General features: G+C 44.9%; 3 protein-coding genes across 3 annotated transcripts; all 3 read left to right on the forward strand.

Annotated features, from left to right (window-relative positions):
* Positions 1–353: 353 nt before the first annotated feature.
* LOC126640019 (taste receptor type 2 member 40-like) lies at positions 354–1,313 on the forward strand. The gene has a single exon (XM_050315464.1). The coding sequence runs from the start codon at positions 360–362 to the stop codon at positions 1,311–1,313; it is 954 nt and encodes a 317-aa protein (XP_050171421.1). The 5' UTR covers positions 354–359.
* A 3,791-nt stretch (positions 1,314–5,104) lies between these two features.
* LOC126640040 (taste receptor type 2 member 9-like) lies at positions 5,105–6,058 on the forward strand. Its single transcript, XM_050315519.1, has one exon. The coding sequence runs from the start codon at positions 5,111–5,113 to the stop codon at positions 6,056–6,058; it is 948 nt and encodes a 315-aa protein (XP_050171476.1). The 5' UTR covers positions 5,105–5,110.
* A 4,810-nt stretch (positions 6,059–10,868) lies between these two features.
* Positions 10,869–11,822, forward strand: LOC126640063 (taste receptor type 2 member 9-like). Its single transcript, XM_050315563.1, has one exon. It carries the CDS (start codon positions 10,869–10,871, stop codon positions 11,820–11,822), a length of 954 nt encoding a protein of 317 aa, XP_050171520.1.
* The last annotated feature ends 4,166 nt before the right edge of the window (positions 11,823–15,988 follow it).

The following is a 15,988-nucleotide window of genomic DNA, read 5'->3' on the forward strand; positions in this document are numbered from 1 at the left end:
GGGACAGAAGAACCAGATCCTGAATTCTCACAGGGATCAAACAAGGGTCAGTCACAGAATCACAACACTGAACTCTGCACAAAAACATCTCCACTCTTTGTGCCACCCAACACAGCCCTCCTGAACCAACATTCAAATACTGCGGCAACAGTGACACCAGGCAAGGGGACACCCAGCACATTTACATCCCTGCACCTGCCCTGCTCTCAAGGGGAGTGGCACCACAATCCCCCCCACCAGCAGCTCTATAAAGCTCCTCTTTCCAGACGGGACACTCAGGGAACAGCAGCCACTGACCTGCGCTTGGCATTGGTGCAACAGCTCCCTTGTCCAGCACAGCACTGCTCCCAGCTCCCAGGATGGAAGCTTGTCACTCTCCAGAGCAATTCAATGTCACTTCATATGATGCCACAGCTGTGGCTGTCATCACCCTTGAGGCATTTGCTGGCATGTGGATAAATGCTTTCATTGTTTTTGTGATTTGCATGTCTTGGGTCAAAAAGAAAATCTTGAACTCTAATGAGAAGATCCTGCTGGTTGTTGGATGCTCCAGGTTTTGGTTTTTGTGCATCTCATGGGTATACTCCTTTCTCTCAGTCATTTATCCCCATTCCCTTTATGTTCACCCCACACTTCAACTATTTGTATCTATTCAGAGCTTTTTCAGTCATTCCAGTCTGTGGTTTTCAGCCTGTCTTTGTGTCTTTTATTGTATAAAAATTGCCAATTTCCAGAACAGCTTCTTCATCTACCTGAAAGTAAAAGTTGACAGGATGGTGCCCTGGCTCTTGTTGGGGTCAGTGCTTTTTGCCTTGACTATCAGTATCCTTGCCTATGATATTGCTGGAAAACTGCACAGTAAGGACCGCAATTCCACCTGTCCAGTAAATTTTTTGAAGGAAAGTATCAAAATTCAGGAACATTTTTTCCATATTTATTTCATCGCTGACTTTGGGTATGCTACTTCATTCATGGCAGTCATCTTTTCTGCCCTTCTGCTTCTCTTTTCCCTCTGGAGACACAAACGCAACATGCAGACAAACTCCATGAAGGACCTCAGCATGGATGCCCACATCAAAGCCATGAAATCCATTCTCTCCTTCTTTGTAATGTACAGCATCAACTTCGCATGTTTGATCTTCAATATGATTTATGCCACAGAGAAGGAAAGTCCTGTGAAATTTCTTAATTATGTATTTCTGTATGCTTTTCCAGGTATTCATTCCCTTGTTCTGATTTTCAGCAATCCCAAACTGAAAAACACACTGCTAAGGATTCTGCCCTGTGTAAAGTGTAAGGTTTGCATGAGGTAGGAAGTGTAAAAAAAGCTGGAGCCTTTGAAAAATTTGGATCTTTCCCTATAGAGACCAGGTCATTTAATCTCTAAAGGGACTTTCCAGCCATTGCAGATGACACAAATGTTCACTCTTCCTCATCTACTTTAAGCAAACTTCATTCACATTTTTGAGCTAAATTATTGATTTGATTTAGAAAAATCTTTGAGTTATAGTATTGTTATTAACAAAGTCATTTAGCCTTTATGGTAGGAATGAGGCATAAATTCCTGAGATATATGGTGAAGGGATCAATGTGTGCATGATAGTCTGCTGATGGGATGATAGATTATCCAGCAGAGGCCCCTGACCTCTGCCTGAGCCAGACAGAAGATGGAGTGATAGTAACACTGCTCTGTTCAGCCCTTGTGCCCCCTTCAGCCTTCTTTGTAATCAAAACTCTTGATAACTCTTATTTATATATAAGATGGCTGGTCCCTACCATGCATGACCTCAGTCTCGCCTCCACTTCTCCCAAAAGTATAAATTTTGCCTTTGAAATCCTCCATGGCAAAGGCTGAGAATATGACCCCTCTCTGTAGACAGGTCAATGGGATTGCTTCACTCTCCCCCTCAAAAGCAGGGACGCCTCTTTGGTAAGATTTGCTCCTCCAGCTATGTCAGATTGTGCCCTGGTGAAGTTGGGTTTGTAGGCTTAACTGATGGTAAAGTTTAATGAAATACCAATTGTTGTTCTTTTTTCTTTTCTTTTTTTTTTTTTTTTTTTTTACATATTTAGTGTTAATTCAGTAACTGCATTTATCAATGGCAATTCCAAATTTGTATTTCTGCAATAAAATCCATTATTTGTGAAACTGTGATCATGAAAGTTCTTACTGAATGTGACAAGGTTTACAGTGCTGAAGGCTATAATCAGAAATTAAGACCTGCCACACCCAGGCCCTTCGATCTCTGAGGACCAACAGGAACGCAAGGGAGTTTATCTTCTGCCAAACTATGCTCTTAAGGTAACAGAAAAATATGCAAAACTGATACATGGGCTGGATGCAAAAGGGCAATAATGACACTGCAAACCTGCCACTAATGCTTTGGCACTTGCTGATTGAAATGACTGAACTAAACAACAGGTTTAGCTCTATTTTAGTTTACATTTCTAGCTGCTGTGGCCCTGTTCTAGTGTAAGATGATGAGCTGTATCACTGTCTGGCAGGGGTTGATAACTGAGGTGTGAACATGTTGATCCCTGTCACTCTCCAGGGGTGGTCACTGACGCACAAACAGCGATGCAGGAATGGCCGTGGGGTGCACAGGTGGGTGCAGAGCCCACTTCCCACACCAGCCCTGAGTGTCCTCTCTGTCCCACTTCCTGCAAGAACAGGATTGCCTCGTGCTGTGTGACTGCTCTCCTGGCCTGCTTTTACTTGTGGATGACTGAATGACTAAAGGACACTGGCCCAGTAAAATACCCAGGAAATAGGATTTGTGTCGGATCAGGGGAAGAGCATGAGGAGGAAGGAGTGGAGAAGACAGCACATTTTATGAACTGACTGCAACCCCCATTCTCCTTCCCCCTGTGCTGCTGATGGGGAGGAGGTGGAGAAGCTGGAAATGACAGAGTGGAGTTGATCTGAGTCTGGGATGAATGGGGGATTGGAGACATCGGTTTCTAGTTTTGTGTTTGTTCCTCATCATCCTACTCTGTTTTCAATAGGCAATAAATTAAATTCATTTTTCCAATTCAAGTCTGTTTTGTCATGACAAAATAACAAATGAGTGAGTGATCTCCTTTCTTTTATCTTGACCCATGAGCTTTTCCATCGTATGTTCCATGCCTGCCCTGTGTATGGGTGAGTTTGAAGGAGCAGCTGGGTGGGGGCTGGCAGCTGCCCAAGGTCAACCCTCCACAGCAGGTCCTCTAAACATGAAATAGTTCCAGCATGAACAGAGCAGAACCTGAACTGGTCATTTCTCTCACCAGCTCAGGTCCTGAGGTAGATCTTAAAAATCTCAGCTGCACACATCTCCCCACTGAAAGGCCTTGAAGGACAGGCACCACCACACCTCCCTTCTCTTCCTGCTGTTGCTTGTGCACTTCATCCCATAACATGACAGTCCCAACTGATTTCACAAGATCCTGGTAGACCCATCTGATTCCCTACATCCCATGCAACATCATCCCTCACAACCTCACATACCACAACAATCAGCAGGCAAAACCAGCACCCTGCCAATGGCACCACACAAAACAAGGCAGCCCCAGCAAACCACACTGCAGATACCTTCTGCCATCTCCATGAAAGCCCTGAGAACTTGACACTCAGCACAGCATCAGTGCCCTGTGCACCAGCCCCACTCAGCTGGACCTGGAGGGGACACGTTATCCACCAGCACAGCCACAGTGCACAGCCCAGATGGAGAGATGCAGTGATGTGCCCAGCCTGGGGAAGCTGACACAGCAGAGATGGCAGAGGTCACTGGGAGGGGCTGCCCAGTGCTGGTAGGGTATGGAAAACTGCTTTGGGTCACATGCCAAGTTTTCATGATTGAGAAGTGAAACAGTTAAAAATGCTTTTGCCATGGGAAGTGTTGATGAGCAGAGGGATGATGAGCAGCTTAGGAGTGACATTATTATAACAAAACTTAATAGTAAACCAAATAAAAGTAGTCTGGAGAGATGAACAAAATCTGCCTGTACCTAATGCAATTTATACAGGGCTACTTTTCAGGTTGGAAGGGACCCTGCCATGGTGGGATAGAAGGGTCAGGACATTTCCCTCCATAGCAGCTGTTTCTCAGAGCATTCCTCTCCAGCTCTTAATGGTATCAACATACTTATGTTAACAGAGTAATCCAAATCTACACCTCGATGATGTCAATTTAGATCAGCACCACATACAAGTAAGAAAATGTGACTCAGATAAATAATTGTTCACAGAATCATAGAATATTTTGAGTTGGAAGGGACCAACAAAGATCATTGAGTCCAACTCCTGGCCCTGCACAGGACCATCCCCAAGAGTCACACCCTGTGCCTGAGAGTATCACCCAAACACTTCTTGAACACTGTAGGGCTTGGTGCTGTGAACACTTTCCTGGGGAGCCTGCTCAGTGCCCAACCACTCTCTGGGTAAAAAACTTTTTTCTAATGTCCAAACTACACCTGCCCTGACACTTCAGGCCATTCCCTTGGGTCCTGTCACTTATCCCCACAGAGAAGACACAGTGTCTGCCTCCCCTCTTCCCTCGTTGTAACTGCCATGAGGTCTCCCCTCAGTCTCTTCTCCAGCTGAACAGAGGAGTGATCTCAGCTTCTCATAAGGCTTCCCCTCAAGGCCCTTCATCAACCTACTGGAATTCTCTAGTGGCTTAATATCTTTCTTATATTGTGGTGCCCAAAACTGCCCCAATGTTGTAGGTGAGGCATTTCTCCCCCACTCTGAATGAACCCTATTGGTGACCAAGGGACAGAAGAATCCAGTCTTGAAACCAGACAGGGATCAAACAAGGGTCAATCACAGAATCACAACACTGACCTCTGCACAAAAACATCTTCGTGTCACTCAACACAGCCCTCCTGAACCAACATTCAAATCCTGCAGAGTGACACTGACACCAGGTAAGGGGACACCCAGCACATTTACATCCCTGCACCTGCCCTGCTCTCAAGGGGAGCGGCACCACAATCCCCCCCACCAGCAGCTCTATAAAGCTCCTCTTTCCAGACGGGACACTCAGGGAACAGCAGCCGCTGACCTGCGCTTGGCATTGGTGCAACAGCTCCCTTGTCCAGCACAGCACTGCTCCCAGCTCCCAGGATGGAAACTTGTCACTCTTCAGAGCAATTCAATGTCACTTCATATGATGCCACAGTTGTGGTCATCATGACCGTCGAGACGTTTACTGGCATGTGGATAAATGCTTTCATTGTTTCTGTGATTTGCATGACCTGGGTGAGAAAGAAAACCTTGAAGTCTTATGATAAGATCTTGCTGGCTGTGGGATTCTCCAGGTTTTGGTATTTGTGCATCTCATGGGTATACTCCTTTCTTTCAATCATTTATCCCAACTACCTTCATGTTCACCCCATATATCCACTACTTAGTAGTACTCAGAGCTTTGTCACTTGTTCCAACTTTTGGGTTTCAGCCTGTCTTTGTGTCTTTTACTGTATAAAAATTGCCACTTTCAGGAACAGCTTCTTCATCTACCTGAAAGTAAAAGTTGACAGGATTGTGCCCTGGCTCTTGTTGGGGTCTGTGCTTTTCTCCCTGGTAAATGGAATCCTTGTCTATGATTTCACTAATAAACCGCATTGTAACAATTCCACCAGGCAAGGACAGTTTTGGAAACTGCAAATCAAGACAGATGAACATTTGTTCACTTTTTATTTTATCACTGGCTTTGGATATGCCACTTCATTCACAGCAGTCATCTCTTCTGCCCTTCTGCTTCTCTTTTCCCTCTGGAGACACAAATGCAACATGCAAACAAACTCCATGAAGGACCTCAGCATGGATGCCCACATCAAAGCCATGAAATCTGTTCTCTCCTTTTCCATAATGTACAGCATCAACTTTATATGTTTGGTTGTAGGAATGATTTATTCTACAAAGGAGGAAACTCACCTGATGTCTATGATTTATGTATTTATGTATGTTTTTCCAGGTGTTCATTCCCTCATTCTGATTTTCAGCAACCCCAGTCTGGAAAAGACACTGTTAAGGATTCTGCCCTGTGTGAAGTGCATGGTTTGCATGAAGTAGGAACTGTAACTAAAGCTGGAACCCATGCAAAATGTTGACCCTTCACTGTAGTAAACAAGTCCCTTAATCTCTAATGCAACTCTCCAGGCAGTGTAGATGATACTTCCCTCTTCCCCATCTAAGCTAAGGAAACTGCATTCAAATTCTTTGAACTAAATTATTGTGAGTTAAATGATTCATTATTCATATAGTTTAGTTTAGATACTTTTGGGGCTGAATTATTGTCTATAAGAACTTCATTTTGAGCTGGTGCATGGCCTGGATGCAAAAGGGCAATAATGACTCTGCAAACTTGCTACAAATGCTTTGGCACTTGCTGATTGAAATGACTGAACTAAACAACAGGTTTATCTCTGTTTTAGTTTACATTTCTTGCTGCTGTGGCCCTCTTCTCGTGTAAGATGATGAGCTGTGTCACTGCCTGGCAGGGGTTGATAACTGAGGTGTGAACATGTTGATCCCTGTCACTCTCCAGGGGTGGTCACTGACGCACAAACAGCCATGCAGGGATGGCCGTGGGGTGCACAGGTGGGTGCAGAGCCCACTTCCCACACCAGCCCTGAGTGTCCTCTCTGTCCCACTTCCTGCAAGAACAGGATTGCCCTGCCCTGAGTGATTCTCTCCTGCTCTGCTTTCACTTGTAGGTGAGATCAGCTCTTCCCAGTGGAGCCTGTCTCAGTAAAACACCTGGGAAAGTGGGATCTGTGCATGGTGCAGCACGGAATAAAGTCCTGCTGTCATCTCACAGTGACCCACAGGCAGATGTACAAGGTGCTTGGGCCATGTGCTGGCAGCTGGGGCCTGGTGGGGGTCTCAGTGAGGCAAGGTCAAGGCTGCCCTGTGCCAGGGAAAGCCACTTCAAGGCAAACCAAAGGACCCGCTGCAGGACACAGCTCAGCCCATCAGTGGTGGTCGTGGCTCCTCTGTGAAAAGACAGTTTAAAAAGTGCAAAAAACTGGCCTGGCAATTGTGAGAAACAGTCCTGCAGCAACAGGGACAGTGAAGGAAGGGGAGGGGTTGCTCCAGGTGCCAGAGCAGACGTTCCCCTGCAGCCCCTGGAGAGGACCATGGTGAGGCAGCTGTGCCTCTGCAATGCATGGAAGTCCATGGGGGAGCTGAGATCCACCTTCAGCCCACAGGATGACTCCATGGAATAGCTGGGTGCAGTCAGAAGGACTGCAGCCCATGGGACGGACCCACGCTGGAACAGAAGAATGTGAGGAGGAAGGTGTAGAGACAGCTCATTATGATGTGACTGCAAACCCCATTTTCTGTTCCCCTGCATTGCTGTAGGGGAGGAGGTAGAGACTCTGGGATTGGAGGAGTGAAGTTGAGCCTGGAATGAATGGGGGTGGAGCAAGGGGTACTAGTTTAGTTTTTGTTCCTCATCACTCTACTCTATTTTCAAATGGCAATAAATTCATTTTTCCCTACTTGAGTCTGTTGTGTCCGTGACAGTAACTGGTGAGTGATGTCTCTGTATTTATATCAGCCCATGAGGTTTCTATCTTATTTTCCACTGCATCTTCGTGCAAATTAGGAGCAACTGAGTGTGTGCCCAAGGTCACCCCACTGTAGCAGGTCAACTAAACATGAAATAGTTGAGGAATACATTCAGTGCAGGCAGCTCAGTGTGCAGCTACAGTGAGAGCTGCAAGTTGTGCTCTGGGTGGCAGGAAAAGGCAGGAGCCCCAGGCATGGAGCCAAGACCCCAGGCTATCATGTGCATAGACTGGAAGGGTGCAAAATCCAGGGATTTGGTTGTTGGGGGTCCCTTCTCAGTGGCGCTCAGCTCGTGCTGCTTCTGTGCCATGATTAAATTATTTTAAAGATCCAGATGCCTGAGACTCTGCTATGGAAAACCCAGTGTGGAGCTGGTAAGGACTCTGGGGGTGTGTCTCTGTAGGTGTGGTCTGTGTAGGGGCTCAAGCCGGTCAGCCATGGGCTCACAGGAGCTGCCCCTGCAAAGGGGCTTCAGTCCCAGCAGTGAAAGGCTCTGGTGGGAGGTGGGGAAATACTACTGTCAAAAACCTTCCTCTCTCCTCATGAAATGAGAGAAAGAACCATTTAGTCCAGAGCAACCTCTCAACCACTGTAATATTGCCTTTTCCAAACACAATCTCTCTTTTTCCATAAAAAGTTCAAAACACCTGCCCAGAGGACATTTTTAGTCTCTTTCCCAGGACTGTATTCTTCAATTGTGACCTTCTGAAGATTAAAGTTCAGTTATAAATGGAATGGGTTTGCCCAGAAGAAATTGGGCAACCAAGAGCCTAAGTAGTTAGCAAGGCTGCTCATCTGGGATTTCCCATCATGAAGGAGAAAGACAAGGATTGTGCATTGGGAAGATGTTCAGCCTGAGCTAAGCTCAGATGGAAGCAATTCAATTGGTGTGCAATGTCTCTCAGATCCCAGTACATCTGTGTGTCCATCCAGTACAGAAACACAGCAGTCTGGTGCTCTTTGAGATGCACAAGGGCATCCAAAATGTGCACATGGGCTGGTAGATACAAAGCCTGGGATACTCCTTCCCCTTCTTGAGTGGTGCTGGAGGGGATGGATTTGAATTAAAAGCTGACACCTCTATTTCAAGTGCCTGTTTCACACTATCCATGCTTTGAAAACCCAGCATTTGAGAGTCTGACTTTTTACCAGTAGGTTTTTTATAAGGTACCACATTCCCCACACAGAGCTGAGCCCAAACCCTGGCCGTGGTACTGCCAAGCTCTGGGCTTTTGACACCTCCCTGGTTAGCCAGGACCTGGGATAAACGGTGGAGAATGTCTTGGTGACCTCTTCCACCAGCTTCCTCAGTACCCTTGGGTGGATCCCATCTGGCACCAGAGACTTGGGAGTGTGTAGGTGGCACATCAGGTCACTAGATACTTCCTGGTTTAGGGGGGCTTCATTCCATTCCTTATCTCTGATTTCCAGCTAAGATGATTCAGTACCCTTAGGACAACTGCTCTGACTTTTACAGATTGAGGCAAAGAAGGCAATAAGTACCTCAGCCTTCTCTTCATCCTTTGTGGTAATATTTCACCTCAAATCCAAAAAAAGGATGAAGATTCTGCTCAGCCCTCCTTTCCTTGTTAGTGGACATGTAAAAACAATTCCTGTTATCTCTTACAGCAGTGGCCAAACTAAGTTGTAGTTGGGCTTTTGTCTTACTTTCTTCCTGCATAACCTAGTGACACCCTTGCAGTCATCCTGATTTTCCTGAGCCTCCATCAAAACCTTGTCATTTCCTTTTTTTCCTGAGTTCCAGCAAAACTTCCATGTTCAGTCAGGCTGCTCTTCTTCCCTGACATCTCGTTTTTCAACATGTGGGGCTATCCTGCTCCAGCACATTCAAGATGTCCTCCTTGAAGGATGTCCAGACAACCTAGACTGTTTTGCCCTTCAGGACTGCCCCTCCCCCTGAAGGGACTCTCCCGACATAAACATTGTCCTTAAGAGGTCAAAGTCTTCCCCTCAGAAGTCCAAGTTAACTCACACCAGACTGAAGCACAGAACAGAACAAGAAAAATAAAATTCTTTCATGACAATACTCTGATATTTTCTAGGAAATATAAAAGAAAAAGGGAGGTGAAGATCTCACTTGCATTTTTATGACAATCCCGTGACTATCTGAATGGATTTAAAGGGAATGCGTGGCAGGTACTGTGTTTTGTTCTTGAGATGAAATCCAGGCCTTCTCTAAAAACATTTGCATCTGTCAGTGCTGTACAAGGGCCTTCACAAAAACTGCTAGGCAAATAGGAGTGCGTGATAAGAATATTCATGTGACACAGTGATTGCATTTCTGTTCCCCAGAAAATAAGGGCATCATCATTCTGAAGAGAAATTGCTGGTGATTTATTTCTTGTAACCCCAGAACCATTTGCTCTGATTTCAATATTTTCTGGTTACACCACAACATCAGCCGAGGCCTCCTTGGTACCTGTGGTCCCAAGGTCCTGTATTAACCAAGAATCCAAGGGCACTCCATGACCTACAGAGCTTAGCAGACCCTGCCTGTTAAAAAACCCCTGACCTTTCAGGACCTAAATTCATTTGGAAGCTTGAGGGTTTTTAGATGAGGGGGAATTCAGCATGGTCCCACCCCCAAAACTTTTCAGATTTGTAGCAGATGAGATTGAACCCTTGCACAGGGACTCTTAATTATTTTTAACCTCTTCCCTCATATGCTTTAAATTGAGCTTCTGGAAAAGAGATTCTCCTTCAACAACCCCTCCACCCACTATGTGGTTCTTCATGAAAGGCATTACCATGGAGAAAACTTTCATGGATTTCAATGCCTGTGAAGGATCATAAGGAACTCCAGTTACAACAGTTCAAATAAAATGTGCAGCTCCAGGACTCCTGGATGAAAGAGCACAGTGACTCCCCTGACTGTACTCTGCTGAGAGCAAACTCTGCTCACCAAGAACATCACTGCTGGTCAAGGAACAGAAGAACCCAGGTCATAAAGCCTGACAGGGATCAAACAAGGGTCAGTCACAGAATCACAACACTGAACTCTGAAAAAAAACATCTGCACTCTTTGTGTCACTCAACACAGCCCTCCTGAACCAACATTCAAATACTGCAGAGGGACACTGACACCAGGTAAGGGGATACCCAGCACATTTACATCCCTGCACCTGCCCTGCTCTCAAGAGGAGCGGCACCACAATCCCCCCCACCAGCAGCTCTATAAAGCTCCTCTTTCCAGACGGGACACTCAGGGAACAGCAGCCGCTGACCTGCGCTTGGCATTGGTGCAACAGCTCCCTTGTCCAGCACAGCACTGCTCCCAGCTCCCAGGATGGAAGCTTGTCACTCTTCAGAGATATCCAATATCACCTCATATGCTGTCACATCTGTGGCCATCGGCACTCTCCAGGCGTTTGCTGGCATGTGGATAAATGCTTTCATTGTTTCTGTGATTTGCATGTCCTGGGTGAGAAAGAAAACCTTGAACTCTAATGAGAAGATCTTGCTGCTACTGGCATCCTCCAGGTTTTGGTGTTTGTGCATTTCATGGATACATTTCTTTCTCTCACTAATTTACCCCAATTATCTTCATGTTTACCCCATATTTCTGCTAAGTAATAGTGCTCAGAACTTTCTTAATTTTTTCAGCTTGTGGGTTTCAGCCTGTCTTTCTGTCTTTTATTGTATAAAAATTGCCACTTTCAGGAACAGCTTCTTCATCTACCTGAAAGTAAAAGTTGACAAGATGGTGCCCTGGCTCTTGCTGGGGTCAGTGTTTTTCTCCCTGGTTATCGGAACCGTTGTCTACGATGTCACTGATAAAGCTTTCTGTAAAAACCTCAATTTCACCTGCCAAGGATGTATTTGGAAAGGAAGGATCAGAATAGAGGAACATTTTCTCCACTTTTGTGTTATCCTTGGCTTTGGATTTGCCACTCCATTCACAGCAGTCATCTTTTCTGCCCTTCTGCTTCTCTTTTCCCTCTGGAGACACAAACGCAACATGCAGACAAACTGCATGAAGGACCTCAGCACGGATGCCCACATCAAAGCCATGAAATGCATTCTCTCCTTTTTCATAATGTACAGCATCAACTTTGTATTTTTTGTCTTGACAATGATTTATGTAATGAAGAGGCAAAATCACCTGGTGTTTCTTTTTTATGTATTTCAGTATGCTTTTCCGTCTTTTCATTCCCTTATTGTAATTTTCAGCAATCCCAATCTGGAAAAGACACTGCTAAAGATTCTATCCTATATGAAATGCAAGTTTTGCATGAAGTAGACACAGGAACAAAAGCTGGAGCCTTTGCAAAATGTGACTATTTCTTTAGAGCAAACAAGTCAATTAATTTCCAGTGCAACTCTCCTACCAGCGTAGATGATACAGATGTTCAGAATATATCCTTCAAAGTCCCGCTCTGTGGGACTGCTCTCCTGCTCTGCTCTTTCTTGTTTGTGTGCATCGTGCAACCTGGAATAAATTCCTGCTGTCAACTGGCAGTGACCCACGGGCAGATGTACGGGGTGCTCGGACTGAAGCAAACAACTTGTTATGATCTGACTGTCACCCCCATTGCCCATCCCATTGTGCTGCTGGGAGGGATGAGGATTTAGAGAATCTGAGAATGAGTTGAGGCTTGGATGATTGGAGGGTGGAGACCAGGTGTTCTAATTTTGTGTTTATTCCTCTTCCTCCTACTCTCTTTTCAATAGGCAATAAATTCAGGTAATTTTCCCCAAGTCAAGTCTGTTTTGTCCCTTTTCCAAACACGGTCTAAAACACTGCCTTGCTACCAACCCATCTCTTTAAACAACAACTCCCCAGAAACTACCAAATAAATAACTAATGCCTCTTCAGAACATTCCAGGCCTCCTTCTGTGTCTAAACAGGATTTGGGGTTGAATTAACATTTCCATAAAAAGTTCATAACACCTGCCCAGAGGAGATTTTTATTCTCTTTCCCAGGACTGTATTCTGAAAAAACTGTGACCTTCTGAGCATTGAAGTTGAGTTATGGATTAAATGGATTTGCCCAGAAGAAATGGGGCATCTAAGAGCCTAAGTAGCTAGCAAATCAAGGCTAACCATCAGGGATTTTCTACAGTAAAGGAGAAAGACAAGGATTATGTAGAGGGAAGGGGTTTGGCCATGTCTCTCACATCCCACATACATGTGTCCCTCAGATGCAGAAACAGAGAGGTCAGATGTCATTTGAGGTTGCACAAGGGCATCCAAAATATGCACATGGGCTGATAGATACAAAGTCTGGGAGATTCCTTCCCCTTCTTGAGTGGTGCTGGAGGGGATGGACTTGAATTAAAACCTAACCCTTGCACTTTAAGGACATGAGCCACACATTCCCTTCATTGAAAACCCAGCATTTGAGACTCTGATTTACACTCTTATACTCTTTCTAAATTGTCAGATTCTCCAGACATGGTTGAATCTAAACCCCAGCCACGACAGGGTCCGGCTGGTGTAACACTTTCATTTAATGTCCCTGTACAAACACAGTCCCAGCACAGACAGTTCACCTTCAGACCTGTTGTAGTAGGAATTCCTTCTATTCTTTTCATATACTAATGGAGAGAAGAAGAAAGAAAGTAGGAAAATAATAAACTATCAAAAACTATCCAACCTTTTAACACATTTTTTATTCTGTCAGTAAAAGCACAGGAAAGACAAAGCAAAGCATAAAGAGGAGAACAGGCAGTATCAGGCAATGCTCTGCCTTCCATCAACACCAACAATTATCAAAAGAAAGAATATTTTTTAATGACTGCAGACAAAAATAATTTGTTCAGTGTAGGTGACCAAGAGACAGAAGAACCCAGATTCTGAATCCTCCCAGGGATCAAACATGTGTCCCCCCACAAAATCACAACACTGCCCACGGCAAAAAAACATCTCCATTCTTTCTGTCACTCAACACAGCCCTCCTGAACCAACATTCAAATACTGCAGAGGGACACTGACACCAGGTGAGGGGATACCCAGCACATTTACATCCCTGCACCTGCCCTGCTCTCAAGAGGAGCGGCACCACAATCCCCCCCACCAGCAGCTCTATAAAGCTCCTCTTTCCAGATGGGACACTCAGGGAACAGCAGCCGCTGACCTGCGCTTGGCATTGGTGCAACTGCTCCCTTGTCCAGCACAGCACTGCTCCCAGCTCCCAGAATGAAAGCTTGTCAATCTCCAGAGATATTCAATATCACCTCATATGCTGCCACATCTGTGGCTGTCATCACCCTTGAGGCATTTGCTGGCATGTGGATAAGTGCTTTCATTTTTTGTGTAATTTGCATGTCCTGGGTCAAAAGGAAAACCTTGAACTCTAATCGGAAGATCTTGCCGGTTGTGGGAGGCTCACCCTGGGTTTTGAATTTGTGCTTCTCATGAGTATATTAATTTCTCTCAATAATATATCCCAGTTGCATTCGTGTTCACTCCATACTTCCACTAGTTGTTTCTACTCAAACCTTTTTTGATTGTTTCAACTAGTGTGTTTCAACAAACTGTGGTTTGTGCCTTTTATTGCATAGAAATTGCTAATTTCTCTTAGCAAACTCTGAGAACATGACATCCAGCGCAGTCTTACTGCCCTGTGCACCAACCCCACTCAGTTGGACCTGGAGGGGACACGTTATCCACCAGCACAGCCACAGTGCACAGCCCAGATGGAGAGATGCAGTGATGTGCCCAGTCTGGGGAAGCTGACACAGCAGAGATGGCAGAGCTCAATGGGAGGGGCTGCCCAGTGCTGGCAGGGTATGGAAATCTGCTTTAGGTCACATTCCAAGTTTTCATGACTGAGAAGTGAAACAGTTAAAAATGCTTTTGCCATGGAAAAGTGTTGATGAGCAGAGGGATAGCTTGGGAGTGACATTAATAAAACAAAACTCCATAGCAAGTGAAGTAAAAGCAGTCTGGAGAGCTGGAGAAAGTCAACCTGTACCTAATGCACTTATTAAAGGACTACTTTTCAGGCTGGAAGGGATGTTAAACTTCCTCTAATTCCAAACCACTGCCATGGTGGGATAGAAGGGTCTGACGATTTCCCTCCATAGCAGCTGTTCCACAGAGCATTCCTCTCCTGCTCTTAATGACATCAACATCCCTCTGTTAACAGTGTAATCCCAATCTACACTCCTGCTGGTGTTGCTTTAGATCAGCAGCAAATACCAATAAGAAAACATCACTTTGAGAAAGGGTTTTTCAGTTCATCTTCAGACCCTCTGCTATTGAAATAACTGATACTCTCCTCACAAATATATAAGCAAAGAGGAAGGAGAAAACAACAACAACGACAAAGACAAAAAACTCAAACCTTAAATCTACACCATGTTTTCTGTTCTGTCAGCAAACCCAGAGAAAATTCACACTAGAGCATAAAGTACATGCCATGAGAGGAAATGAAAAATCTGAAGGCAATGCTCAGACTTCCATCAACAATATCAGCTATCAAAAGAAACACTATTTTTGCATGACTGCATTCAAACCAAGCCATGACACTGGCATTTTCTAGGCAATATGAAATAAAGGGTAAAGAAGATCTCACCAGAATTTTATGAAAAATCCATGGATTATCTGAATGTATTTCAATGCAAAGTGTGGCAGGTACCATGTTTTGTTGTTCAGATGAACTCCAGGCCTAATACAAAAACATTTCCATGTGTCAGTGCTGTAGCAAGAGCCTTCCCAAACACATGCAAAGATAAACATGTGATATGAGTCTTGACATGACATAGTGACATGACATTTATGTCCCTAAGAAAAAAGAGCATCACCATCCTGAAGAGAGACAATGCTGGGGGTTTATTTCTTGTAGCCAGAGAACTATTTCTTGGGACTTCATTTTTTCCTGGTTACACCAGAGCATCAGCTGAGGCCTCGTTGATACCTGTGGTCCCGATGTTCAAGGTCCTGCATTAACCCAGAGTCCCTCTTGGGGATTCCAGGGTGCAGGGAATCCAGCATGGTCCCATCCCTAAGACTTTTCATATTGCAAGCAGATGAGATTTGAATCCTGGCACAGAGACTCATGCTGACTTTCATCCTTTTCCCTGCAAATTCTTCAACTTAATCCTGGAAAAGATTCTTCATTCAATATCCTCCCACACTGAAGAGTGAAGAGCCCACATGTGGCTCTTCACTAAACATTAAGGAATTAAGAGTAGTTTGGACCTGGCTCCCTGCCAAATGCCTGAAAGTCACAATAGCAGCCCCCTTCCCCCCTCCCTTCTTCCCTTAGGGCAAAGGAAAAAAAACCTATAAAAAAATTAAAGAACCCAAAGTCAAGCTGCTTATATAAAAATATATATATTTACGTAAATTACAGTTATATACAGTTAAGATGCTATATACACAGTAAAAGGGGATCCACCCCCCGAAGGGATAGGGAAAGGGGAAAAAAGGGACAAAAGGGAACAAAAGGGACACCGAAC

Source organism: Myiozetetes cayanensis, unplaced genomic scaffold (assembly GCF_022539395.1).
Source record: "Myiozetetes cayanensis isolate MyiCay16 unplaced genomic scaffold, myiCay2020 scf2-11, whole genome shotgun sequence".
NCBI lineage: Eukaryota > Metazoa > Chordata > Aves > Passeriformes > Tyrannidae > Myiozetetes > Myiozetetes cayanensis.

Coding starts and splice junctions, on each gene's coding strand:
- LOC126640019 (XM_050315464.1), top strand. CDS start 360: ATGGAAGCTTGTCACTCTCCAGAGCAATTCAATGTCACTTCATATGAT.
- LOC126640040 (XM_050315519.1), top strand. CDS start 5,111: ATGGAAACTTGTCACTCTTCAGAGCAATTCAATGTCACTTCATATGAT.
- LOC126640063 (XM_050315563.1), top strand. CDS start 10,869: ATGGAAGCTTGTCACTCTTCAGAGATATCCAATATCACCTCATATGCT.